This window comes from Vipera berus (assembly GCF_964194415.1).
Source record: "Vipera berus genome assembly, chromosome: 1".
NCBI lineage: Eukaryota > Metazoa > Chordata > Lepidosauria > Squamata > Viperidae > Vipera > Vipera berus.
In genome coordinates, this window is record NC_138202.1 from 30,350,598 (window position 1) to 30,377,577 (window position 26,980).

The 26,980-nt window shown below is 41.7% G+C and overlaps 1 protein-coding gene across 1 annotated transcript in view; it reads left to right on the forward strand.

Moving 5' to 3' along the window:
• Positions 1 to 12,666, forward strand: part of MTHFD1 (methylenetetrahydrofolate dehydrogenase, cyclohydrolase and formyltetrahydrofolate synthetase 1) — a 64,481-nt gene extending 51,815 nt beyond the window's left edge. The window contains exons 25-28 of the mRNA XM_081344804.1: positions 3,227 to 3,334; positions 4,359 to 4,511; positions 9,306 to 9,414; positions 12,161 to 12,666. Coding sequence (XP_081200930.1) covers positions 3,227 to 3,334; positions 4,359 to 4,511; positions 9,306 to 9,395 — 351 coding nt within the window. The 3' untranslated portion in view covers positions 9,396 to 9,414; positions 12,161 to 12,666. The remainder of the gene's footprint in view (positions 1 to 3,226; positions 3,335 to 4,358; positions 4,512 to 9,305; positions 9,415 to 12,160) is intronic.
• Positions 12,667 to 26,980: the final 14,314 nt, after the last annotated feature.

A 26,980-nucleotide genomic window follows, 5' to 3' on the forward strand; every position in this document is an offset into this window, starting at 1 on the left:
AAATAATTTCAGAAAGTGAAGAATCTTGGATAATGAGCAGAGTATTGGGATTATGACAACAGAATCTGATATGCAGCATTATCGCAGCTGGTTACAGAAATATATGACTTGGCTTCCAGGGGGATTATTAGCTGAACCAGATTTACAAATGCAGACAAATATCATAGCTTTCTTCAACTAAATCTAATTCAGGTTTCGTGATTTTTGACTCAGCAGCACAATCAAATTATTTTCCAACATCCTCTGCAGCTGTTCTCAGTAGCCAGAACTTGATTTTTATGTTCAAGAGAAAATAATATAGTTTTAAAACTTAGTGTCTTGATGATGGGTGACATGAAAGAATAGTTAAATTCATTAGAAACCGAGCTGTTTTAACTGTCATTAAGTTTCTGCCCACATTTTTTCTTTCTTACCAGCACTGAATTTTAGCATCCTGCACAAATTTGAAACTTTCTTGTCATTCCTGTCAAGTTTCTTGATATTTCCTCTTCTTTTATGGAGTATTTTAAGAGTCTTATTCAATGGAAAAGCATAAAGAGTTATAATTCTAAAATGCTATGTCTTGTTGTGACTTATAATTGTATGAAGCTACATTTTACATGTAGTCATCTGTGTGATTTAGAAGTTTCATCAAAATGACAAAAGTTCTTTCCCTTTCCTATGTGCGTGCAACATGACCTGTGTATAAAACTTATGTATCTGACAATATACATTGATTATTTCCCACCCTTCAGGAAAAAAGCGATCTCAATATGTATGGAGAATTGCCATCACTTAGTAACAAATAATAATAATAATAATAATAATAATAATAATAATAATAATAATAATAATAATAATAATAATAATAATAATAACAATAACAATAACAACAACAACAACAACAACAACAACAACAACTTTATTGTCACTTTGAATGTGCATCAATTGGCATACATCAAAATGAAATTTCATTGCATACAGCTCTCAAAGGGTCACCACCTCTGATATACACTCCTAGTTCATGGCCAGCTCAAGTTTCAGATCATCCATTTTAGTCTCTAGGGAGCGACAGATGGCAAACAGGACAGATGGAAACAGAGCTCCATGTGGATTAGCCCTCAAATTAGCTTGTATTCCTGCATGACAACCTCCTCACCTCCTTTCCTTTTTCTGATCCTGTCTCTTCCACCTTTTCCTTAAAGGGGCATCGTTCCTTTTACGCTGCCACCACCTCTAACTCCTCCAAAAGCCTCTGTCTCTCTTCCTCTGGGCCTGCGACAGCCTCATCCAGTTCCTTTGCTCCATAAGCCCCGGGACCTCTCCTCCTCTGCCTCCTTTGGAAACAGCCCTGATTTGCAATAGAATCCGTCGCTGGATCAGCAGTCAGATCTTGCTGCCGGCAGAACAATTTCAAACAGCGCAAGTGACTTTTAATGGTCTCACCAACAGTTACAAATAGCTAAAAACTCACCATACCAGCAAAGATTGTTTTGTCGTATGTTACCTTAGTTCCACCACGTTGCTCAAAAAAATTAAAACCTTCCCAATTATGTGGCCTATATCCCTTATATCCCTCCCAAAACTTTTCACCTTCGAGAGCCAATGCAGCCACAGCTGATCCAGGCACCGCCATTTTAGCTGCTTGCTAAAATGTAGAGAAACCAATCACAGAGGCCCTGGGGAGGAGATATTAATTTCATCTTTCCTCCCAGAGTCTATGTGATTCTTAGCTCCCCTTTTGTACTAAACTATGTTTTTTTAAACTACAGATTGTGAATAAGCTACACTAAGTCATAACCAGTACATCATGTTAGAGCTTTGACTCTTGCTCAGTGAGGAAGAGAAAGCACATACATGTGCCATGCTTTCATGGGTTTAATGTGGTAATTGTCAGCACTCAGTAATGCTGCCAATTGGTTGGTTGTGCAGGAATCAGTGTAATCCCAAATACAGCAATGATACCCTTCTCTGCTAAAGTAGCAACACTTCCTCCATGCAAAATATATTGATGCGGAAACAGTCTGATAGCAGAGAACATTTGTAGCTCAGAGTTGACTGTGGGGTCCTTAGTACTCTCTGAGCTTGGTTATTTTCTTGTAGACATTTTATTATCCAACTAGATAACATTGTCAGTGCTAGAAGGAAGTGGGGTTTGCTCTCTGTATATATTAGTGGCTTTTCCAGTCAGTATAGGTGGGAATTTTCTTGATTAGATTGTTGTTTATTGTTAGGCTATTGTTTACTGTTAACTTGCTTTTTTATTATCTTTTTTGAATGGTATGTAGATATTTATCTCTATGTGCCTATTGATGGGTAATTTGTCTGAATGCCAGGCTTCCAGGAAGAGTCACTTCATGGGGCAGTGAAAAAACCAAAGCAAGCTGGGGGACTCCATTGTGTGTGCTTCAAACATGTCACTCCTCTTACAACAACTTATGCCTATATAATTCACCTATCATGTTAAATCATAGTTGATGGTGATTGAGTGTGATGTCTGAACCAAGTCATAGCTACTTATTCCCAGTAAGCCATAATGTTTGTTTGATTTTGGTTGAGTGTGATATTTCAGCCTAGTCTGTCTATAGCTACGGGGGTAAAGGCAGTTTCTAATAAATATGGGAATGCAATAGTGGTGAATATCTGTAGCTTAGGTGTAGGATGAGGCTGAAGTTTCATTCTCTGAGTTTGTGGGTTAGTTTCTGAATGTTTCATTACCACACTAGGTAACATCTTCAGCGGAGTGGAGTTCAACTGTAGGAGTGGCCATATGGGCTTCAACCTCTATAACATCCATATTATGTATATGCAGAATACACTCTGCTAAAAGAAAGCTTTTGTGAAGTGGCATCAGGTTTTCCTTGTAATTTGTATTACATTTTCTCTGAACAAATACCTAGAAATAGCTGTTTCTGGACTGGTATACTTTGCACTAGACTAAATGATTTTCCCAAGCCAGTGACCCCTGGTTGTGTTGAGATTTTCACATTGATTTAGGAGTTTGGGAACTGCAAAACCCAACATATGCAGGTAGTACCAGAATGGGGGATTCTGGCCAAGACTGTCTGTTTCTAAAGGCTGAAAAATGGATAGCTTCCCATTTTCCTGTTACAATTATATTGCAGTACATTTTCTGATGAAAAAAAGATGCTTGATGAAACTGCAGTGAAAGGTGTCTTAATTCAGTATGTTGTGAAAATAGGAAAAACTCTGCCTGACATGTTTTCTTCTTTTTTTGTGTTCCTAGCTTCCAGTTTTAGAGAAGATCAGAATTATTGCACAGAAGATCTATGGGGCAAATGACATTGAACTGCTGCCAGAAGCTGAGCTGAAAATTATTCAATATACCAAACAGGTACACCTGCAGGCATCCTATGTCTGGGCTAAATTTAATGTATCTTCTGATCTTATCTGAGTATGCAGGCAGAATTGGGCATAACTACATTTTTAAAGAAGTAAAACTAGTGTAAAATTCTTTAGCAAATTTTCTGTTTGGAAGAGAAGACTTCTTTCAGCATTTTGACATGGCTTTAATATGACACTTTCTTGCCCTATTTTTTTAATACAGCATTTCTTAATACAAAATTCTGGGAGAAATTCTTTTGGTTAATTATTTATGTATTACATATATCACACAAACAATTTTAGGTGAATTCATAGGAAAGCATTCTTTCTATGTGCATACAATTTCTTATGGGTCCATTTAAAATACATTTTGTACTTTTCAAATTTGGCAGTTGCACTATATATTTAGTTTACTGGATATCCCAGAGTGTGTGAAGGGTCCCATTTCTTGCTTATATTGACATCTATGATGACATTTTTTTTCCTGGCTGCCATATATATTTAATTCTGATCTAGAAAATGTACCATGGGTACATCTATACCAGGGGTGTGAAACTGCCGGCCCGCGGGCCAGACGTGTCGCAACGAAACCGCGCCCACTCCATTGCCGGCAATGGGGAAAAAGCTCCAATACATCGCGCGACGTCACGTGACATCGCGAGTTTGACATGTCTGATCTATACTATTAAATGGGGACAAACAATCCCAAAATGAAAGATTAAGAGTAGATCTGTGTCACTTCCTTTACCCTTCAGATAAATTGGAAGTACAACTTCAAAATGTCTAGTCAATATTGTTTCTTTAATGTTAAAACTAAAGACTCTTGATCATTAGAAAAGAGATGCATGTGATTGACAGAGATAATCTAACAGATTCAGATGAATCAACTTGTGATACAGTTGATCTGCTTAAACTAAGAAAAGTTAGAGCGAAATGAATTTGACTTTGTGTAATTTGGTAACTTTTTTCTGGCACACTTTTCAAGTGATGTACTTTCTTTTGCAATCATTGACTTTTCTATGTTTGCCATCTAGGGATTTGGAAACCTGCCCATCTGCATGGCTAAAACCCATTTATCATTGTCTCATGACCCAGAGCAGAAAGGCGTGCCTACTGGATTCATTTTACCCATAAGAGATGTCCGAGCCAGCGTGGGTGCAGGATTCCTTTATCCCTTAGTAGGAACAGTAAGTGTCACAGTTTGGAAGTCTTGAATTAATATAAGTTGGATCCTATTGGGTTAGTATGGGGTTATTTGGCTTCAAGCTCCCTCTATTAATAAATAAATCTGCGTACAATTCCATACAATTACTCATATTAATTATAAACTAATATTTCAGGTCCAATAGGCAGTTTGGTACGTGTAGGAACCATGTTGACCACCTCTGAAATAAAGGGCATTTATTTGCTAACTTTTTATACATTGACTTGCTTTTGGAGTGTGTTCCTTATGATTAAGAAACTCTTTCCTTCAGCATGTTCTGTATGATTTTTAAAAATAGATCTCTACTAAGCACAGTTCTGCTGTAACATTTCTGAATCTAGATCAGCTTCTCATATGTTATGGGGACTATCACTGGCTTAGGGTCAAGAAAAGAAAGGAAGGAAGGAGTGGAAAAAGAAACATGTTTTCTTTCCAAGTTATATTTTTCAGCCCTCAAAAATGTTCTATGATATTAATAGAAAAGCACATATTGTAGCAATGTTTAGAGAAGTAAAACATTTTGCCTTGTGTATGCATCTTCAGATTTGAATGATTTGAGTTTTAATTGAGCCTTGAGTCTTCTTTACAAGTCAATCCATAGTACTAGCTGATTTTTTTTAACCTTACCTATGGGACAAAATGATAATAAACAAGGTCAAGAATTTAAGAAGCAGATTACTTGACAAAATCATACTGCTTATGCTAATGAAAAGATAAGCTGGAGCTCAGTAATACAAAGTCCCATATGCAGTTAAAGCAGAACTGACTAATCTACAGGCTACATGTAGTCCTCAACCCTTTTTGTATTTGTGCGTATGTGGCCTTGAGAGTTCATCAGAATGTATTTATTTATTTGATGCCTTCTTGTCAGTGTTGACTCCTGGAATCTGCCTGGACAAATCCCTGCAGTTTTCTTGTCAAGGTTTTTTGGAAGTGGTTTGCCATTGCCTGATTCCTAGGGCTGAGAGAGTGTGACTGGACCAAGGCCGCCCAGTTGGTTTTGTGACTAGTGTAACACTAGAACTCACAATCTGTCAGTTTCTAGTCGGCTACCTTAACTACTATCCCAGACTGACCATATCTTCTGCCAATATTCAGAGGAGTCTTTGGGTGAAAAGAATATGTGTGCTGGAGCAAAGGACTGCTCCCCTTCTATCCAGAAACCTACTGCCCTTTGGAAGTAAAATGGACCATACAGTAATGGCAGAGATCCTATAAAGTTCAAAAATGCCACACAAGGGTTCCCTCTCGCTACTGTTCTGTTCCAGCCTACGACTGGCTCTGTTTAAATGTCAGGGACAACCCCTTTTTATAGTCAACAGGCTGGAAAAACCCAACCAAATTTATTTACAAAGAAATCAAAGTGCAAACAAGAGTTAAACCAAAAGTTCAAACAAGAGTTAAAACAGTAATAACAGACCAGGACTCTAGCAGAAGATCTTCAAACGGTTGCCTTCAGCAACCAGCACCTCCCACACCTTCCCCTTTTATCAGCAGTCCCAAGGCGTGGCTTCTCATTGCCTTCTCCTCCTCTCACCGAGTTGCCTCATTGCCTTCCTCTGTTCTACTCTGCTGGATTGCCTCTTGCTCCTAGCGTCCCTGAATAGATCCAGCTGTGAATCATCTACGTCCAATACCTCGTGCTCACACGGCTGAGTGTGATGAGGAACATGATGGGAGGCCAGGCTGAGAGTCCTGCAGTGCATCAGAGCCTCCCTCTGACACCAAAGGCTCTCCAAACCCCTCCTCCTCCTCCTCTTCAAAATCATCAGACTCAGCTGCCGGTATCACAGGCTGACGCTGAATCACAACAGCTACTTTCTCTTAGATACAAAAGAACCCAAGTACCCAGGCCCTCACCATGATACCCTATAGAAGGTTGTCGGTTCCACTTTGGAAGTCCCTGGGTGCAGTTAAAGAAGAATGCTAGCACATCCAAAAGATATAGAACGAGTTTGTAATCTTGCCAAGATCCAAATTCAGGGGACGATGTAGGTAGTTCTCAACTCAGACCACAACTGGAACCAGAATTTCCATTGCTAAGCAAGGCAGTTGTTTACCAAGTCATGCCTGACTTTATTACCATTTTTGCTCCCGTTGTTTAAATGAATTACTTAACAATTGTGAAGTGAATCATGTGGTCATTAAGGAAATCCAGCTTTCCCCCATTGAGTTTTCTTCTCGGAAGCTGACTGGGAAGGTTGCAAATGATGACCACAGGTTACCAAGACACTACAACCATCGTAAATACAGGCTAGTTGGCCAGAGCCTGAACATTGAACATCTGACCATAGGGATGTTATGACCAATTGTAAGATACTTTTTTCAATGCCATTGTAACTTTGAACGATTGCTGAACATGTTAAAGGTCTGTGCAATTATAATACAAGGAGCCGTAGTGTGTTTTCCTACATAAATCTTTTGCTTGCAAGATGACACCTTCGGGAAAGGGCGGTATATAAATGTAATAAAATAAAAAAAATAAAATAGTGTATGCCCAGCTCTTTCTCTTAAAAAGCTAAACTAGGAAGGAGATTCAGTATTTTTTACCCTATATTACTTTTCCTAGAAACCTATCCAGTTATTTGAAATCCAAGATGGGATACTTATTTCCATTTTTCATTGGATCAAGAAAGACATTTTAGACACTGGGCGCTGTCTAACAAAATGAAATTCAATGGTGAAAAAAGTAAGGTTCTACATTTAGGCAGGAAAAATCAAATGCACAGGTATAGTATAGGTGGTACCTTTCTCAATAGTAGTAACTGTGAGAGGGATCTCGGAGTCCTAGTGGACAATCACTTCAATATGAGCCAGCAGTGTGCTGCAGCTGCCAAAAAAGTCAACACAGTGCTAGGCTGCATTAACAGAAGGATAGAATCAAGATCACGTGATGTACTAATACCACTTTACACTGCCTTGATAAGGCCACACCTGGAATACTGCATCCAGTTTTGGTCACCATGATGCAAAAAAGATGTTGAGACTCTAGAAAGAGAACAGAAAAGAGCAACAAAGATGATTGGGGGACTGGAGGCTAAAACATATAGGGAACAGTTGCTGGAATTGGGTATGTGTAGTTTAACGAAGAGAAGGGTGAGGGGTGACATGATAGCAGTGTTCCAATATCTCGGTCTGCCACAAAAAGGAGGGAGTCAAGCTATTCTCCAAAGCACCTGAAAGCAGGACAAGAAGCAATGGATGGAAACTAGTCAAGGAGAGAAGCAACCTAGAACTAAGTAGAAACTTCCTGACAGTTAGAACAATTAACCAGTGGAACAACCTGCCTCCAGAAGTAGTGAATGCTCCAACACTGGAAGTATTTAAGAAGAAACTGGACAGCCATTTGTCTGAAATGGTATAGGGTTTCCTGCCTGAGCAGGGGGTTGGACTAGATGACCTCCAAGGTCCCTTCCAACTTGTTGTTGTTATTGCTATTGCTACTATTGCTATTATTATTATTATTATTATTATTATTATTATTATTATTATTATTGCTATTATTATTATTATTATTATTATTATTATTATTATTATTATTATTATTATTATTGACTTACTGAGGCAGCAGTTTTGTAAACATGATTTTAAGAGCCATCAGGTCTTTGTACAGGTAGTCCTCGACTTAAAAACCATTCCGTAGCGATCGTTCAAAGTTACAAGTTTAATGAAATGTTTACTTGAGATAGAGCAAAGGTATCTTGAAGATAAAAGTTTTTCTTGTTGAAAGGATTAAGTAATCCTTCTCAGTATAGTCTGGAAGTTGTAAATCCAAAAAAAAAAAAAGATTTATGTGGAGGTTTTGTTTGTTTTGCTTCTTATACCTGTTTATTATCTTCAATAAATAGTTAGGTCATTTGTCTGCCTAGTTTGTGAGCATGTTACAGCAACTTCTCATAGATTTATAGCCCTCTCAGTGACACATGCTGCTGCTGAGGTCTACAGCAGCGATCATCCCAACCTTCTGTTAACTATCACGTTGGCAGCCTGCAAAAGTATCATTCAGAATTCGAGTTTCAAAATCCTGGCTTTTGTGGTCCTGTAAATGGAATTCTGGAAATGATACATCTAGATTCTGGTGGACAGAAAAAAACTCAGGGTGGGAATAAAAGGTATTCCCAACATACCCCTAGATTGCATTTACCACATTTGTCTTCATAGTCAGAGGACTTGACCAAAAGCCAAAATTACTAAACATAGATTATTTAAAATGAATTCTTATGCTGTTGTAAGAGCAAGTAAGAACAGTTTTTTAAGATGTAATGAGCAGGAGTAATAGAACTAATCAATTCAGATTTCTCACTTGAGGCACAAATAACCAGGCTCAAATTATCATATTTTGTACCCATTATGCAAAGACCTAGCTCTCTAGAAAAGGCTCTAACATTAGGAAAAGTGGAAAGAAAGAGAAAAGGACGACCAGTAGCAACTTTTCAGAACAAACCCAATTGCAGTTTGACTAGTGAACCCAGCCTTCCCTGGAAAGTATCTCACTACTTGGTGGATGGTGCTAATAAAACTTACACCTTTTTTTGGTGCACCAAAGCAAATTATGATGTCATGATGAAATAACTGCATGGACATAGATGTGCATTTGTGTGGATAACATTTTCCAAATGCATTTGAATACCAAATCAAAGATGGGCTACCTTTTCAGAATAAAACAAGGATTCCAGGGAGCTCAAGGTACAAGCCAGCAAGGAAATGTTTGAATTCTTTGCCCCATGACTAAGTACTTTTGGAATATGTATTTCGGACCAGTTGTTTTTCATTCCAGATGAGCACAATGCCAGGACTTCCTACCAGGCCTTGTTTCTATGACATTGATCTGGATCCTGTGACTGGAGAAGTAAATGGACTGTTCTAAGACAAATCAACAACCCAAAGTGAGTATTTGAGAACATCAGTATATGCTGCTTTACTCTGTGAGTTCCCAGGATTTTGAGAGGATTTGGCTTGATGGGTGCTTTCATAAAACAACTGCCACAGCTAATCATCAGACAGTCATTTATCAAAAAGGAATCAGTGATCTGTACTACATTGTCTTTTGGGATGAGTGCAGACAGATGGATACACAAACAAAATACAAAGCTGTAGCTATCCCACAAATGAAGGCAAACACATTATGGTAAGAGAAATGTTCCCTGAGGATGGTCTCCAACAGAAGTATTAAAAGCTCAGAAGACTAAATCTCTGGTCCCGGTGATTGAGCTAAATTGGATCCTTTAGCTATTCCCTCATTTTGTTTCCAAGGATGGTGATGAGGTCAATGTGGGGGTCCAGAGGGTTGCTGGACATTACTGTTAAGTTTGAAGTTAACATTTCATACCAAGTTCCTTCGGTTTCTCTTCACTAGCCTTGTTTTCTAGTTTGATTATCATCCTTCTTGCCCTTCAGTTTCAGTTTTTTTCTGACTCCTTAAGAATTGAGCATTCTGTAAATTTTATCCTCTTTCTATAGTTTTAATTTTGTCTTCTAAGTTAAGTATTTTATTCAAGTCATTACTACTGAAAAGAAGATGTTCTAAGGCAGGGGTCTTCAAACTTGGCCCTTTTATGACTTGTGGACTTCAATTCCCAGAATTCCTCAGCCAGAGTGCCTGGCTGAGGAATTCTGGGAGTTGAAGTCCTCAAGTCATAAAAGGGCCAAGTTTGAAGACCCCTGTTCTAAGGACTGAATTTTTTTCTTGGCATCCAACTTTGTCTCCAATCTGATGAAGCCAAACTGGCCGAGTATGAGTTATAGTGAACACTGCCTGAATATAAATACCTGTATGTATCTATTAAACTATTATGCCATCCAGCCCACATTTAACTAACCTGCTGGTCATTAACTGCTTTACGACAATCCAGATGTACTATGTCCAGGGTAGTCTTATAATTTCTTAAGGTTAATTCTTAAAAAAAGATACACATTGATATTGCAAAACGTGTTCTTGACAAATCCATGTTTTTATGGGGTTTGCATATCCATCTTTTTATGATCTGCTCTAAAATCTGTTTAAATATTGATGTAGGTGGACTTGTTTGTAGTTTACTGACGCTTTTTTTCCTCTCTTTTTGAACATCGGGCTGACATTTGTTCTGCTCCAGTCATCTGTCACCCCATCAGTAAGATTTCTCAAAAGGCTTCGTTCAGACCATGATTTTGTTCTTTCCGTGTTCTAGGATGCAGTTTATTTTTCCCTGGGGATCATGTTTCTGTCAGACATGAACATCAGTGCTGCCATTCTGATTTTCCCAGTTTCTCAGTGGAATACATTTTTGCTAGGGTGGCAGTGTGTGGGGGGGACTTGGGGTCAAAAATGACTGAACCAAAATAGTTCTTCCTTTTCTTCGTTATCTCTTAGCATCTTATCTTCCCTGAACAGTTTGATATATTGATTCTTTTCTTTTCCTTTTACTTAGAATATATCCAAATACAACTTTTAAAATTATTTCTACCATTCTCCACTAATGTCAGTGAATTCTGAGTTTTTACTTTCTGCGGTCTCAGGCTGCCTACTTCTATACTTCCTTTGTGATTTGTTCCTCTTTCCATTTCCTATTATGTATTCTTTTTTTCAGGCCCTCATTAGTTGTTTTGTGTAGCCACATTAATTAGAATCATTTGCAATATTTGCTGTTAGTATCCCCTTTTTTTAGGAATTTGCATCCCCCCTGAGTTCTTTTTCTCATCAGCTTCTGCTGATGTGGAATGTTACTTAACATTGTTCTGCATTTATTAAAAATAGTTTTTTTAAGTCCAGGGTACATGTTTATCTCCTCTCGATTTTTGTTTCTACTAGATGTTCAAGCATCAGGGTCACCCTTCCAATATCCCTGCTTCTTCCATTTCCTCAGCTAAGGGTTTTCTATTTGCCAGTATCAAATCAAGACTAGCTCATCCTCCCATGCATTCCCCCAAGTTTTGAAAGAGAAAGTATGTCAGGAATTTCTGGAAGGACTATGCTTGCCAAAAATTTATCTCCAAACATACCAGTATGTCAGGATAAGCAGAGCTGGTAAGTTAGTTCAACAGTAAAAATAGCTTGAACAATGTGAAGAATTATTATTTTATCGTGGAAAAGAAAATTTATATTGCATTTTGGGCAGTATCACACATCACTGAGCTTTGGTGACACTTGTTCAAGAAAAAGCATGTGATTTCCCTTTTTTATTTTCAGTGAGAAAGTTACAGAAAATTAAATATTCAGTCTTCATTTAGGTCTAACCACATTCAAAACCACTTTTCAATCTGGCTTCTTTCAATGAAACACTGGAGGAAAAACATGGGAACTTTCAGCCATACCAATTTCATAGAAGTAAAAATATGAGCTTTGGCTATTAAAGGTTTGTGTAGCTCCATCATCATGATATGTTGGTAATCTTTTCTTTGATATTCACTGTTTTAAGATATGAGGTATCAATCAATGTGGATCCTCCAAGTTTTATATTAAGGGAGACATGAGATAATTTGTGGACAACATATGTGGAAATATTTTCCTTTTTTATTTCCAGATGTTGAATAAATTATGTTATCATTAACTTATATAGCATAACATATTATAAGGTGGCTCTTTATTTTGTATGATTCATTTATTATGACTTCCAGTTTTGTTGCACAAATAACTTAATTTGTTTTCTTTTGCAGATATTGGGGAGATATTGTTTTGACAAAAGTTGAATAAGATCTCCGTGGTTCCTAGAAGTCTTTGGAAACAATTTAAACTCTTATTTTTTTAAAACACATCTTAATACTGTAATTTTAAAAGGTGGTATGCTTTTTAGTTGTGGCAAATGAAAGTCTATATTTTTAACACTGACACTTTTTAAAAGATATTCACAGCACGGGCCTATATTCGTTATTAAAAAATTATGTTTTAACTTCAGATCCAACCTGATTAAATAAATTTTGATTATAAATTGTGCAACATTTAGTAAGTGTATTATATTTACACTTGAGTAAATGACTAAACAAAACAAAAACTTAATTTTAGATGTTACATAAGTAATGCAACAGGCACTATCACAGAATATATGTTCATGTATCTTGCTGTATTAGGATAAAATCTAAAGTTAATCCTCCTTTGAATCTATGCACTGAAGTACGCAAACTTGTCCCATCATTTTTAATAGCTTTAACCTAAGTAGGTCCAAGACTGGATTTCTCACAAAGACAGTAAACTATCTTCAGGTTTTCAATATATTTTTGTTTAAAAATATTTTGTTCTGTTTAAAATCTAGTCAGTTAATGAAAGCAGTTTTCCTGATCAAATACTTGAATTTCAAGTTAAGTAATTAATCAGTATATCTTCCTATTTTAGTTTATCTTCCATACCAATTTCTATTTTTAAAAGTTAATCAAACAAATTTGACCATTTTAATGCTTAATTTGGGTAGTGTTATATGAGCTTTTCAGGAGAGGATACCTCCTCTCTTTGCTATTTACAAAAAAATCCCTTTTTATCCTTCTGTCATCCTTCCTGAGATTTTTCCTATTTATTCATAATTGAAATTTGCATAGCCAACACTTTAGAAGATAGGCTCAAGGTCCAGAAGGGCCCTATCCAACAAAATGCAATTCAGTGGTGAGAAAATTTAATTTAATTTAATTTATTAATATTTCTATACCGCCCTTCTCCCGAAGGACTCAGGGCGGTGTACAGGGCAAGAATAAAACACAGAAATTACAAAAGATAAAAGGTAATTAAATACATGCCCAATTAAAAAATACAGTTAATACATACTAAAAACCCCAATAAAAATAATAAAAACCCCACCAATCCCCCCTCAGGCCAGGCCGGCTTGCTCGAACAAGTATGTTTTCAGATCGCGGCGAAAGGAGCGAAGATCGGGCGCCGTCCGGAGCTCAACCGGTAACTGGTTCCATAGCTCCGGGGCGCCCACAGAGAAGGATCTCCCCCTGGGGGCCACCAGTCGACATTCTCTGACCGGTGGCACCCTGAGGAGGCCCTCTCTGTGGGAACGCACAGGGCGGAGGGAAGTAGACGCTGGCAGCAGGTGTTCCCTAAGGTACTCCGGACCCCTGCCATGTAGGGCTTTAAACACCATTACTAGTACCTTGAATCTCACCCGGAAGACAACTGGCAACCAATGCAGCTCACGGAGCAGAGGTGTGACATGGGAGTATCGGGAGACTCCCAACACAACTCTCGCGGCTGCATTCTGTACCAGTTGGAGCCTCCGGGTGGTCCTCAAGGGAAGCCCCATGTAGAGAGCGTTGCAGTAGTCTAGACGAGAGGTCACGAGCGCGTGAGTGACCGTGCATAAATCATCCCGGCTTAGATAGGGCCGCAACTGGCGCACCAGGCGAACCTGGGCGAAAGCCCCCCTAGTCACAGCCACCATGTGATCTTCCAAGGTGAGCCGTGAATCTAGGAGGACTCCCAAGTTGCGAGCCCTATCTACGGGGGGTAATAATTCACCCCCCATAGAAAGAGATGGAATATCCGAATAGACCCGGGATGAAGGTATGCAAAGCCACTCGGTCTTGTCGGGGTTGAGTTGAAGTCTGTTCCTCCCCATCCAGACCCGAACCGCCTCCAGGCAACGGGACATCACGTTGAGGGCATCACTGGGGTGGTTTGGGGTCGAAAGAAAAAGCTGGGTATCATCAGCATACTGATGATACCCAACTCCAAAGCCACGAATGATCTCACCCAGCGGTTTCATGTAGATGTTGAACAGGAGAGGCGAGAGGACTGACCCCTGAGGAACTCCACAAACGAGAGACCTCGCGGTCGACCTCTGCCCTCCTGTCAACACCGACTGCGAGCGTCCCTGGAGATAGGAGGAGAACCACTGTAGGACCGTGCCTCCCACTCCCAATCCCCTGAGACGCCGCAGCAGGATACCATGGTCGATGGTATCGAAAGCCGCTGAGAGGTCTAATAGGACTAGAACAGAGGAATGACCCCTGTCCCGAGCCCTCCAGAGATCATTCACCAGCGCGACCAATGCCGTCTCCGTGCTGTGCCCGGGCCTGAAACCCGATTGGTACGGGTCTAGATAATCCGCTTCATCCAGGACCAAAGGGAGCTGATGCGCCACCACACTCTCAACAACCTTCGCAAGAAAGCGAAGATTGGAGACCGGACGAAAGTTGTTCAATACAGCTGGGTCCAAGGCAGGCTTCTTGAGGAGAGGCCTCACCACCGCCTCTTTCAAGACGGCAGGGAAGCTACCCTCACTCAAAGAAGCTGATATAACTGCTTGGAACCAGCTGCGTGTCCTCTCCCGGGCTGCATAAACCAGCCAGGAAGGGCACGGGTCCAATAAACATGTGGTGGAGCTCAGCCTCCCCATAATCCTGTCCACTTCCTCCGGAGTCACAGAATCAAACTCCTCCCAGGTGATATCGACAAGACCGCCCGTGTCCTGATCGTCAGACTCTGCCCAGTCAGAGTCCAGACCGGTCCGAATCCGAGCGATTTTGTCTGACAGATAATGGTTAAACTCCTCGGCACGACCCTGCAAGGGTTCCTCCCTCACCTCTTGATTAAGGAGGGAGCGAGTCACCCTAAACAGGGCGGCCGGGCGATTATCTGCGGACGCGACAAGGGTAGCGAAGTGATTAGACCTCGCCACCCTTATCGCAGCGAGATAAGACCTAATATAGGTTCTTAGTCGCAATCGGTCGGATTCGGATCGGCTGGACCTCCAACCGGTCTCTAGGCCCCGTCTCCGACGCTTCATCTCCCGGAGCTCCGCAGAGAACCATGGAGCTCGACGGGATCTGCATTGGGTCAGGGGCCGCAAGGGTACAACTCGGTCAAGAGCCTCAGTGTTACTGTTACTCGTCCCAGCTTCTGTCAACCTAGCAGTTTGAAAGCACGTAAAAATGCAGGTAGAAAAATAGGGACCACTACGGTGGGAAGGTAACAGCGTTCCGTGCGCCTTTGTCATCTAGTCATGCCGGCCACATGACCACGGAGATGTCCTTGGACAAGCGCTGGCTCTTGGGCTTTGAAACGGAAATGAGCACCGGCCCCTAGAGTTGGAAACGACTAGCACGCATGTGTGGGGGAACCTTTACCTTTACCTTACTATAGACAACTTAGGGACAGCTCTGGCTTTAAAAAAACTACTGTGCTATCTATCCAAAAACTTTGCATTTGATGCTGAGTTGGCACTGTTTATGTTTGTGGGGAGAGGAGAATTCTCTCAAAAAACCTTGAAGATGGAGAGATTCCTCTGGAATAACCCCCCAATAGCCCTCTCAAAATGTGATTTTATTCTGTTTTTGCATGTATTTATCTAAATGAAGTACAGTAGCAAAATCTTCCCTGTTTATTTATTTATTTATTTGTTTCAATTTATTTACCGCCCTTTTCCCGAAGGACTCAGGGTGGTTTACAGGGCAAATTAAAACAGTGCAATGTACAAATTAAAATTAAATTAAATTAATAGCCCCAAAACCGTTTAAAATTTAAAATTTAAAACCTTAAAACCCCTCAGTCCAGGCCGGCTAAGTCAAATAGCCAAGTTCCTATATATTAGGGCTGTGTGGGGTTCAAAATAAGCCCTTTGGATCTTACACGAGTGTGTATCCTTCTCTGCTGTTCATTTAAAAAAAAAGAGATGTCCATAGAGCATGGTCAAAAAAGTCAAAATAGTGGCCACAGTGGTCCAGTTGAATCGCTGCTCGTTTTTTCAATGTACACAAATATCAACAGCTTCATTCACACCACCACAGATCATTTGGGGTATTTCTCTTCCAAGCTTGGACAGCAGCCTGAAGAAAGTAGGATTCTTTTAACAAATAGGAGAACACTGCTAGGCTAGGCAAGATCCAGACCAATTCTTCTGAATCATTTTTTGAAATATGGATAGCCATACCCACATGCCCCGCGTACATACAGATCACTTTCAAATGTGTAAATTAAAATATACTCGCTGCCAGATTTGTAATTAACAGAAATAAACCGGCGTCCTTGAAAAGCTCTTGAGCACATTGGTGATTAATGTAGAGGAACTTGGTGAGTTTCATTACTTTTCTGGGCAGAGCTTCGGGTATTTGAGGTGGGGAGTGAGTGATAAGGGGAGAGGTTTTTATCTGCAATGCACCACAATGGCTGGATTTAATGTGAAATTCTCTGTTTTGAAGGAAGTCTTGATGGAAAAGAAAGCAAAAGAGCCCAATTTCGATGTATGTTTGGATTCAGTATTTACTGCACCACTCTTTATTTAAAGAGATCTTGCACTTCTCTCTCATTTCTAAACTTTTCAAAACTCAGCTCTATATACTTTAGTCTCTCTTTCCCCAACTTAGTGCTTCCTAGATAAGTTTAACAAGTATCCCAAGGCCTAGGTGGATAGATAAGGTTAAGCCCATTTTGCATAATTTAAGCTGCTGGGATCACCAATTTAAAAGTCGAGATAATGTATTATAGAAAAACACTTCTGCATGGTTTTCCAGATAATTGTTGCTTCACACAGCAAATAATAGTGATTAGATAGAGACGCTAATGAGGTTTAAGATAGTTTTATACAGTACCGAACTCAAAACATTCTTCCCTCATTTTTGTCCTCCCATCTTTTGACACAATTTTCTGATAGTTTGATTTAGAATCTGATTTTAGGTGGGAAGCATCCTTTGATTACCATCCGTTTTTCTTTGACAGCTTGCAGAGTACTATTTGTTACATATTATCTCACTTCCACGTGGTATCTTAAACAGTCATATGGATTAGTAGCTACACAGTTGTTTATTGAGTGGCAGCCATATAACTATTTTAAGAAGCAGATCTGGGAATCTTTTTGCATGCTGCGTATTACAGCTGTACATGAATTTGGAAGGCTTGTGTCCTCAACAACCCTGGGAGAAACAAGACTGTCTGCAGCATCATGTCTAGTTGGTGGCCAAGCTTTTTATCATACTTAATTTTGTAATGATGACAAAATAATATATATTTTAAAAGTCAGCTGTTACAGGAAGGAGTCCTTGTGAGAAGAATAGGCTTACTATATATAACTAGCTGTTGAGATGTTAGAAATGCCTGTAACAATTATTTGACTGTCTAAGTGTAAAGAGCTCCAAAATGTTGTATGTTCCCTTTGCATTTTTTAAAATATATTCAAACAGTTGGTGCTTGTAAGGAATTCAAGGTGAGAAAGCCAGCTAGTTTGATGTTTTCTTAACATAGTAATTCGTCATCCTGTAATAGAATGGCTCATGTGCCATGAGGAATAAATCATGGAAGGCCTTGGCACCCAGCCACTAGCAAGTTTCTTGTTCTATGTCTACATGATTTATTGCTCTGCCTTTGGAAGTAGGCAAACAGTCTTGTTCACTGAAGCCTAGTCAATGCCATTTTTTTCACATTCCTGCATCAGCTGTGATCCAGATAATTTAGTCATGTCTTATACAAAGACTAAAGCTGAATTCTATCCTTACAGAAGCCTGTATAAAATCACAGTTTAATGATATCCTAGAGGTCGTCTGTTCAACACCCTTCCTCGGGGCAGGATTCACACACATCTCTGATAGATAATCTTCCAGGCATTGTCTGAAGATCTCTAGGGAAGGAGAACTCACAGTTGCTACAGTCAGAAAGTTCTTGATGTCTAGGCTGAACTTTGTTCCATTTGGTTTTAGCCATACTTTATTTCTGCATGAGTCACTGCTGATGTCAATGCTGCTAACATCGGATGTTCTTGCTTTGACATCAGATAGAAATGCAGCCATTTTCTCCATTGCTTTTAGAATTAGTTGATGCTGGGAGGGGGAATAGGGATGTTATAACAATAATAACTGAGCCAAGTGGGAACCCAAGGACATTGGGCCCAGAGCTGATAGTGTTTTGGCAGGCTGGAGAGCTGGGGAGAAAGCCCACGCTTCAAGCTAATTGGGGGATGTGATTTATGACTATTTTTTGGAGGAGGGAATTGTACTTTGTTACTTTGTATCCAGGGAAGGGGAATTTAGTTTTTGGTTTCAACTATGTAGTACCAATACTTTGTTTCTCGAATAAAAGATTCTTTAAGGTAAACAATGCCTGGAAGTTCTTTTGAAGAGTTTCATCTGTTGGAACCATGACAGCTACATTTTAAAGAAGACACAAGGAACTAGGCTCCTCTTGGGGAAGGATGTTAGGCATTTTGTCTTTCCCAGTTAAGATGTTGTAGCAGGTGATACGAGGGACGAACCTGGAAGGCTTTATTGTAATCATTAATCAGCACAAAGGAAATCTATATGTGAGTATGCAAAGCTGAATTGATAAGATCAGCATTTGTTGTTGTTCAGTTGCTAAGTTGTGTCTGATGCTTTGTGACCCCACGGACCATAGCACACCAGGCTCCTCTGTCCTCCACTGTCTCCGGAAGTTTGCCTAGTTTCATGTTCTTTGCAACAATGGAATTATTTAACTGTCTCATTGTCTGCCATCCCCTTCTCCTTTTGCCTTCAATCAGATCAGAACAGCTAGGTAAAATATATATACAAAGAATGTTAACTAAATGAGTATTAAAAACAGAATACTAAGAAGCTACACGTGTGAGAAAAGAGGAATGAAATTAAAATTAATAGTCAGAACAGTACTGTATGGTAGCATAAAATCATTTGTTCTTAATTATCCGTTGCCTGATTTTGCATACTACCACACAAAACCTGGCTATCTTGCAGGTTATTTCAGGACAAATGTCACAGAACAGAAATTGCATAGATTGTCAGTTGGGGAATCCTATTTTACCGGTCAGGGATGTGATAATCAGGTGCTATGAAAAACCTACCCCAGAGAATTGCTACATGATCTGACATAAATTATCCTCTTTAGAATTTTCCATGAGAAGATATCCTTCCACACTGTAAAAGGTCCTTGGGGGCAGGGGAGTAAGGATGGCATTAAGAATAGAAAATGCTGGGAAAAATGGTGTTAAGTTCTAAGCAGGGTTTTTTTTTAAAAAAATGCATTCACAAAGTCATATCCCACCTATATTTTATTTGCTTAGCCAAGGCATACGGGTGCTGAAAAACTATAATAATAAAGTTGGAAGGGATCTTGGAGGTCATCTAGTCCAACCCCCTGCTCAGGCAGGAAACCCTATACCACGGGTGTCAAACCATGTCACATGACATGTGGTGACATATCATGACTCTTTGCATTGCTGGCAATGGGGTGAGCATGGCTTTGGTATGATGAAACCAGCCCGCGGGCAGGCAGTTTGACACCCCTGCCTTATATCATTTCAGACAAATGGCTGTCCAGTCTCTTCTTAAAAACTTCCAGTGTTGGAACATTTACAGCTTCTGGAGGCAGGTTCTTCCACTGGTTAATTGTTCTGTCAGGAAGTTTCTCCTTAGTTCTAGGTTGCTTTTCTCCTTGATTAGTTTCCATCCATGGCTTCTTGGCCTGCCTTCAGGTGCTTTGGAGAATAGCTTCATTCCCTCTTCTTTGTGGCAGCCCCTGAGATATTGGGACACTGCTATCATGTCACCCCCTCATCCTTCTCTCCATTAAACTAGACATACTCAATTCCAGCAGCCGTTCCCTATATGTTTTAGCCTCCAGTCCCCTAATCATCTTTGTTGCTCTTCTTGACATGAGCCACAAGGTGGACACCATTCACAGAGGTCACTTGTATTCAACTACTGCTTCCATTATTTTTCTTAAGGACCAGTATTAGACTCACACCCTAGGTTTGTGTTTCTGATGTCTATTTTGCTATTGTATCTCATTCTTAAATTTCAAAGATTAAAACGAGAAAATGGGAATCTTGCTGTATCACTCTGTATTCAAAGATCCACTTGAATTCCATGCACGTAGTTTTGTGCTTCAGGAAAGAAAGTTGTAGTTTAGGTCTGAAAAAGTGGACCCATTTTACAAGAAAAGCTGCCTTTGCTGAAATTATAGCCCTCACCACTTTATAACCAGTGAAAACCCATTGATTAGCAATGGACTTTATCATATGCTAACAGAACCGAGCAGTATTGTTATGGTTATCATTGTTTCTCATATACAGGATAGCCTTGACCTCCAAGGTCATGTAACACAGGGGTCCCAACCCCTACCAGGCCGTGGCCTATTTTCAACCAAGCCTGCACACACATGTGCGCAGCCCAACTCACTTGAGCAGCGGGCGCGGCACTCGCAGCCCCACTCGCAAATGAAGCTGTGTGTGGGTACGCAGCTGCCTCTCACACAAAACCATCCCCTCTTTCCCCCTCCCCCTGCATTGGGCTGCCAACCCGGAAACGATGGGAATCACAGTTGTAACCATGGGGTGGGGGTGGGGGAAACGCTGGCCATCGGAACTTCAGAACCAGGTTCGTTACAAGTACCTTTGAAAGGATCTGTGGTAACTTTGAATGGCTGCTAAATAACCAGTCATAAGTTAAGAACTACCTGTTTTGATTTTGCATGATGCTCAGCTAGCTAAGAACTCTTATATCAATAGGCAAATCCTAATTTTGAACATACAAGATGCCAGGTTTAAGACTGGGCACCCCTCCTAGGACATTTGCGCTTGTGACTCAGCACAGCCATTTCCAAAAAGATCCAGCCTTCTTGCCACCTGCTGCTTCTCAACCGGGTGGGATTACAACTCCCCAAACCTCAGTTAGTGTTCCCTGCATATCAAGGCCAGTCTGGTGAAGAGGTTTAAGATGCTGGAGTAGAACTGGTGCAAATGGCTCTGGACCAGACACAAGGCCCTCCGTGATGGTTGAGAGAAGAAACGGGCTTGCTCTGGATGCCTCTCAAGGCTCCTGCAGGGAAAACCGGCTGTACTGTACAGTCTAACGGAGAAGATGATAAAATCTGGCCAGCGCTGCTGGTGCAGGTCAGGAGGGGTTCCTTTGGGACACCAGGCACGTCTAGCGTGACCGGCAGCTTTTATTCCATTATCACCTGCAAAGACGGCAAGTCAGCTGTGCCGACAAACACCCCAGGTGCACGTGTGAAGAAAAAGCTTGGCCAGGCAGGCAGCAGAAGCGCGCCTGCCGCGGGCGCCGCACAGCCTGCATCTCCACCTTCTGAAAAGCTCCGCGTCCATCCGCGCCGCAGGGCGAAGAGCCTGGAGGGCCAGCCGGCGGCGATGGGCGACAAAGGGAGTCGCTGCAGCGCCTGAGCTCCGCCAGGACCCTCCTTCTCGGGGCGACTCCTTTGGCTTCGCCAGAGCGCAGCGGCGGGCGGGCTCCGCTCCTTCCACCCTCCCCGGCAGTCAAGTGGGAGGATCTGCCGCGGCAAGCAAAGAAGGGACGGCAGCCGCAGCCGCTCGGTGGCGAGCGCTGACTTCAACCGCCGAGGCAGGAGGCGCGGCGGCGGCGGCTCGGAGCCGAGAACGGCTGGAGAACAAGCAGGTGAGCCCGGCCGGGAGGTAGCCAGCCGTGGCGGTGCCCTGGCCAGAGCCGAGGCGGGCAAACGCAGAGCCCGAGAGCGCTGGGGAAGAAAAAAAAAGGAGGTCGCCCCCTTGAAGGAAGAGCGGGAAGGTGGTGGTGGTGGTGGTGGGGTGTGGGGGGGGGGGGCTGAGGATCGATCCCATCAAAGGAGGATCGATCCCATCTTTCCTTGCAGACCTTGGGACCCGCGCTTTTTTCCGGGCAGGTAGATCGGGCGAGGGCGCCGGGCGCCGAGCGGCGATCTTTTGCAACGCGTGGCTGTATTGCTAAATGCCCTCCCACCCCCCCACCCATCCCCACACACACACACACACCCCACACACACCCCACACACACCATCTTCCCGGCGCAGAAGGACATTTTAAGCGCGGGCCACGCGAGGACAGCTGCTCGGTGTGGGTGTGTGCAGGGTAGAAGAGGCGGCGGTCCCCGGCTCTGTCCCCCCTAAACTGGAAGCAGCATCCCCCTCCCCTCTTCTGAGTACGCTTCACGCTCGGGGAAGTTGAGGGAGCCTTTCTCTCTAAGGGAGTGGGAAAAGTCCTCGCTGAGCGTGCTTCGGAGGAGGCGTTGGGTGGGCAAAGGGGTTTCAAGGGGAACCAGCCACCGACGCTTTTTTAGTGCCCGGGTGAGGTGGGGGTGGGGGGTTAGAAACGATTCCTTGGTGCTGGGCCTCCTCCTAGCACCGGGGTAGGCAACCTTGTCTCTTTTATGACTCGTGGACCTCAACTCCCAGAATTCCTGAGCCAGCTGCGCTGGCTCAGGAATTCTGGGAGTTGAGGTCCACGAGTCATAAAAGAGACAAGGTTGCCTACCTCTGTCCTAGCAGAGCATGTGCATCGTGCCTTGAAGAGACCAGAACTGCTGCTCGGCATCCTCAGTGTTTGGCCTGTGAAATGGGAGCCTTGGGACCATCTTGAAACCAATGAAGATCCCAAGCAGACAACTGTTCCCTTTAACTGCGGTCACCAAAGACTACAGTCATGCAGGGACAGTATGGTAGCTGGGCTGCACACTTTTGTGACTAAAAGTAAGCCCCCCCCCCTCCTTTTTTTTTGCTTTTAAGATTCTGCATTATCATTCTTAAGATCTAGTGCAGAGGGCTAGGTTTTGAACCACAGGATCTAACAAATGTTTATTTGCTTGAGTAGGACAACTCCACACAACCACCTTAAGCTGGTTATCTGTGCTGAAACCAGCTAGTAATGAAGCTGGTTTAAGAAGCTGCTGTCTGGATTTCGAGCTTTGGCAAAAATACTGGCCAGGAGTTCTGTCTGGACAGCAGCTACCATGGGCTCTGATTGGTGGGTCCCCCTGCTTTCTTTATCTCTCCATCCATGCCTGGAACACAAGCACCAAACGGGCAGACTTTTGAGGATATTCGTTTACATGAGCAAACAACATCCCTGGTGATAGACCAATACAGTTTTGAAGTATAATATTGAGCGCAGGAGTTCTTGCTCGTGATAAATGGATGCACTCCACAAATGAATTGGTGGAAAAAATAACCTGAGCCATCACTGTTTTAGCTTCTTGCTGTCATTTGAGCTAGAAGGATACAGTCTTGTCAATTTCACCCAATTCTTACTTTTTGCCAGGAGATGGCTTGGCAAAGAGCCCCAATAAGAAAGGTTCAACAAACCATTAATGTTACTGGATCTCTGTTCAGGAGAATGGGAGGCACATCAGCACTGAGAGAGAAGAGAAAGGAATGGTGTGTGCGTGTGCGTGTGTGTGTGTGCGTGCACGCACACGCTTGGGGTGTGTGTGAGCACATGCCTCTTCTTTATGAGTGTTTGGAAAAAGTTTTAGTATTTTCTTACTCGTTTGTTTGCTTGCCCACACTCTCTTTTTCTCTGGCTCACAGAATCTTTTGCTGTCCTTCCCTTTCTCCAACATGGATCCTTCTCTTCTCCTCCACACCATTCGGACCCCAGCATCCTGTCCCTCTGTTGCCATTTTATTGCTTTTAGGATGCTTCCATGGGACTGATTAACACACACATAGACAAACACTGAGACACACACAGAGAGAGAGAGAGAGAGAGAGAGAGAGAGAGAGAGTTAAGATCCACAGTTTCACTGGTCCATCAGCAGATTGGTTAAATAGGACCGCCCCCTCCCCAAAAAGAAAGACTCACCTGTTCTCCAGTGCATGGGTTAACAAAAGAAAGCAAACATGAATGGTCCGCCTGTGGACAGGTCCAAGAGGCCAGGAAAAATGGCCAAAAGTGACCATGATTGGAGGGATGAGGCATGCACAGCACAGCCAATTGACAGCAGGGCTGGCACTGACCACACAGCACTGCTTCAATCAGCAGAGACTGGAAAATTACTTTTGACAAAAAACAAGCAAAAATGGGTGGCAAGGGGCAGGTTGAGGATGATGTCATGCATTTGTAAGGAAGCTGCCCTGCACCACACCAAGGCAAGTGGGATATGTAAATTAGCTGTAGTGTCTCTATTATAACTCAGAATTGTGGATCAGATTAGATGCAAAAAAAGAAGAAGAAATGTGTAGATAATGTAGCTGACACCTTCTGCAATGCTTAATTTACAGTACTGTTGATATAAAATTAGATGTTTTGTGAACCCACATCTCATCACACATGCACACATACATACAAACACAATATGCTGGTCTCTTCTCTAAGAACAGAACAGAACAGAACAGAATAGGACCTTGGAGGTCTTCTAGTCCAGCCCCCTGCTCAAGCAAGAGAACCTATACCATCTCAGACAAGTGTCTGTCTAGCCTCTTTTTAAAAATCTCCAGTGATGGAGCGCCCATGATTTCTGGAGGCAAACTGTTCCACTGGTTAATTGTCCTCACTGTCAGGAAGTTTCTCCTTAATTCCAGGTTGCTTCTCTCTTTGTTCAGTTTCCAACTATTGTTTCTTGTCCTTCCCTCTGGTGCTTTGGTGAACAACCTGGCCCCCTCTGCCTTGTGGCAGCCCCTCAGATACTGGAATACTGTTATCATGTCTCCCCTATTTCTTCTTTTCTTTAGACTAGCCAAACCCAAGTCCTGCAGCCGTTCTTCGTATGTTTTAGTCTCCAGGCCTTTGATCATCTTAGTTGTTCTTCTCTGATTTTTTTCCAAACTCTCAACATCTTTTTTGTGATATGGCACCCAAAATTGGCTGCAGTATTCCAGATGTGGTCTTACTGTGGTCTTATAAGGTTCATGTAGCTTCTGGGGAAAATATCTAGAAATAATTCTTGATGGCAAAAATGTACAATTTTTGTTGGTTAAGTATTACAAGTCTACTTAAATCAGCTGTCGTCAATTGCTGTTTGCCTTTGACAAAAAGGAAGTACAGTTTTGGCTGCTGCTGCCATTCCCTCTGCTCAGTCCAAGGATTTGCCAAGTTGGAAGAAGAAGCAGCTTCTTTCCACGGCAGGTCTGGAGCAGAGCTTCATCTTTCAGGATGCTGCTGCTTCCAAGTATTTCTACTCCCAAGAGATGTCCAAGAAGCTCAGGCTCTTTTTAAATAATAGTTGCTGTGATCCATCAGGGAGCATGGGTTGGCTCATGTGGACCCTGTCTGGCCCCCTTTTGTCCTATAGCGAACACTACTGAAGGGGGGCAGCAGAGTTACACCCATCCATGTGTTGGGAGGAAGAGGCCTTAATGACGAGTGAGCGTGTACCACGCAAGGTGCCCTTAGGTGAATGAGAAGCCAGTCCTAGGATGGGCTTCAGTGCAGAGACAGTTTTTGTCTGTAGCACAGGACTGACGTGTTGAAAGCCCCTTCGCTGGGGAGGGGCATGAGTGAAATGGGAAAAGGCAGCCATGTTGGCTTTTATGCAATTGTCCACTGCATGAGAAGGAAATCCACACAACATTATAGATTTTCAATATTTGCTGATCACCTATAAAAGTGAAAAAGTGATCACAGCCTTCAGATATAATCTCAGCTCTAATCAATATGATAAAAATAATAATAATCAAAAGAGTGGCCACAGCCCAGCAATTGTAGCTCTGCCTGTTTATTACATATATTGCTCATGTGATAGAGATAGTCCTCGAGTTACAGCAGTTCATTTACTGACAGTTCAAAGTTACAAGGGCACTGAAAAAAGTGACTTATGGCCATTTTTCACACTTACAACCGTTGCAGCATCCCCTTGGTCACGTGAACAAAATCCAGATGCTCGACTACTGACTCATATTTATGATGGTTGCAGTGTCCTGGGGTCATATGACCGATCACCTTTTATGACCTTTTGACAAGCAAAGTCAATGGGGAAGCCATTGAGTGCAGGAGTTTTTGCTCATGATAAAAAGGTCGTAAGATGGGGCAAAACTTACTTGACAAACGTTTCTCTTAGCAACATAAATTTTGGGCCCAACTGTGGTCATAAGTCGAGAACTACCTATATAGAAAATAAATGGTGGAGCTTCGATTGCAGCTGCCATCTTGACTTTTTTTAACCGTACCCTGCACAAGCCCTTGCCTCTGTTATTAACCTTGTCTATTCAGAAGTAAAGGGAAAGAAAGCAAACCAGGTATGCATCTTAAGAAGGAATATTCTGCATGGGTGCTACTTGTGCCCACTGTTAAGGCTACCGCAGGAAGACTGCAACCTAATAAAATTAAATGGAATCCATCTTGAATCTGATAAAATATTAATCCTATTAAAAGCATATATAAATGAATGAGTAAAAGTAATTACCATAAAGAAGCCAGGAGTATACTTTTAATATGATTAAGTAGTAGATAATGTATGCCATAGCAGAGAGCATTATATAACTGTTCTTCCCACCTGTGTGAAAAGTGAGAATGTCTCTTCCATATGGAGCTTTCTGTCTTTAGATTATATAAGCATTTATCATAAAATTGTGTCTTAACATAAACTGCTCTCCAATTACTTAGGATATTTGTTTTACATCTAACTGATCTAATACTCTGATGTCCCTATTTAAAACTACTCAGTGGAAAGGTTCACAAAAATAGCCTTCAGTGTAAGTAATAAGATACATACATTTATAAAAATATGACTTAATTCATATTATTAGATCAAGGCATGCTTTGTACTAAAAGTGGTCTGAGTTTTCAGATATACATCCCAGAAACCACATTTTATGGTTGATTGCTCCTTATTTTCTTAC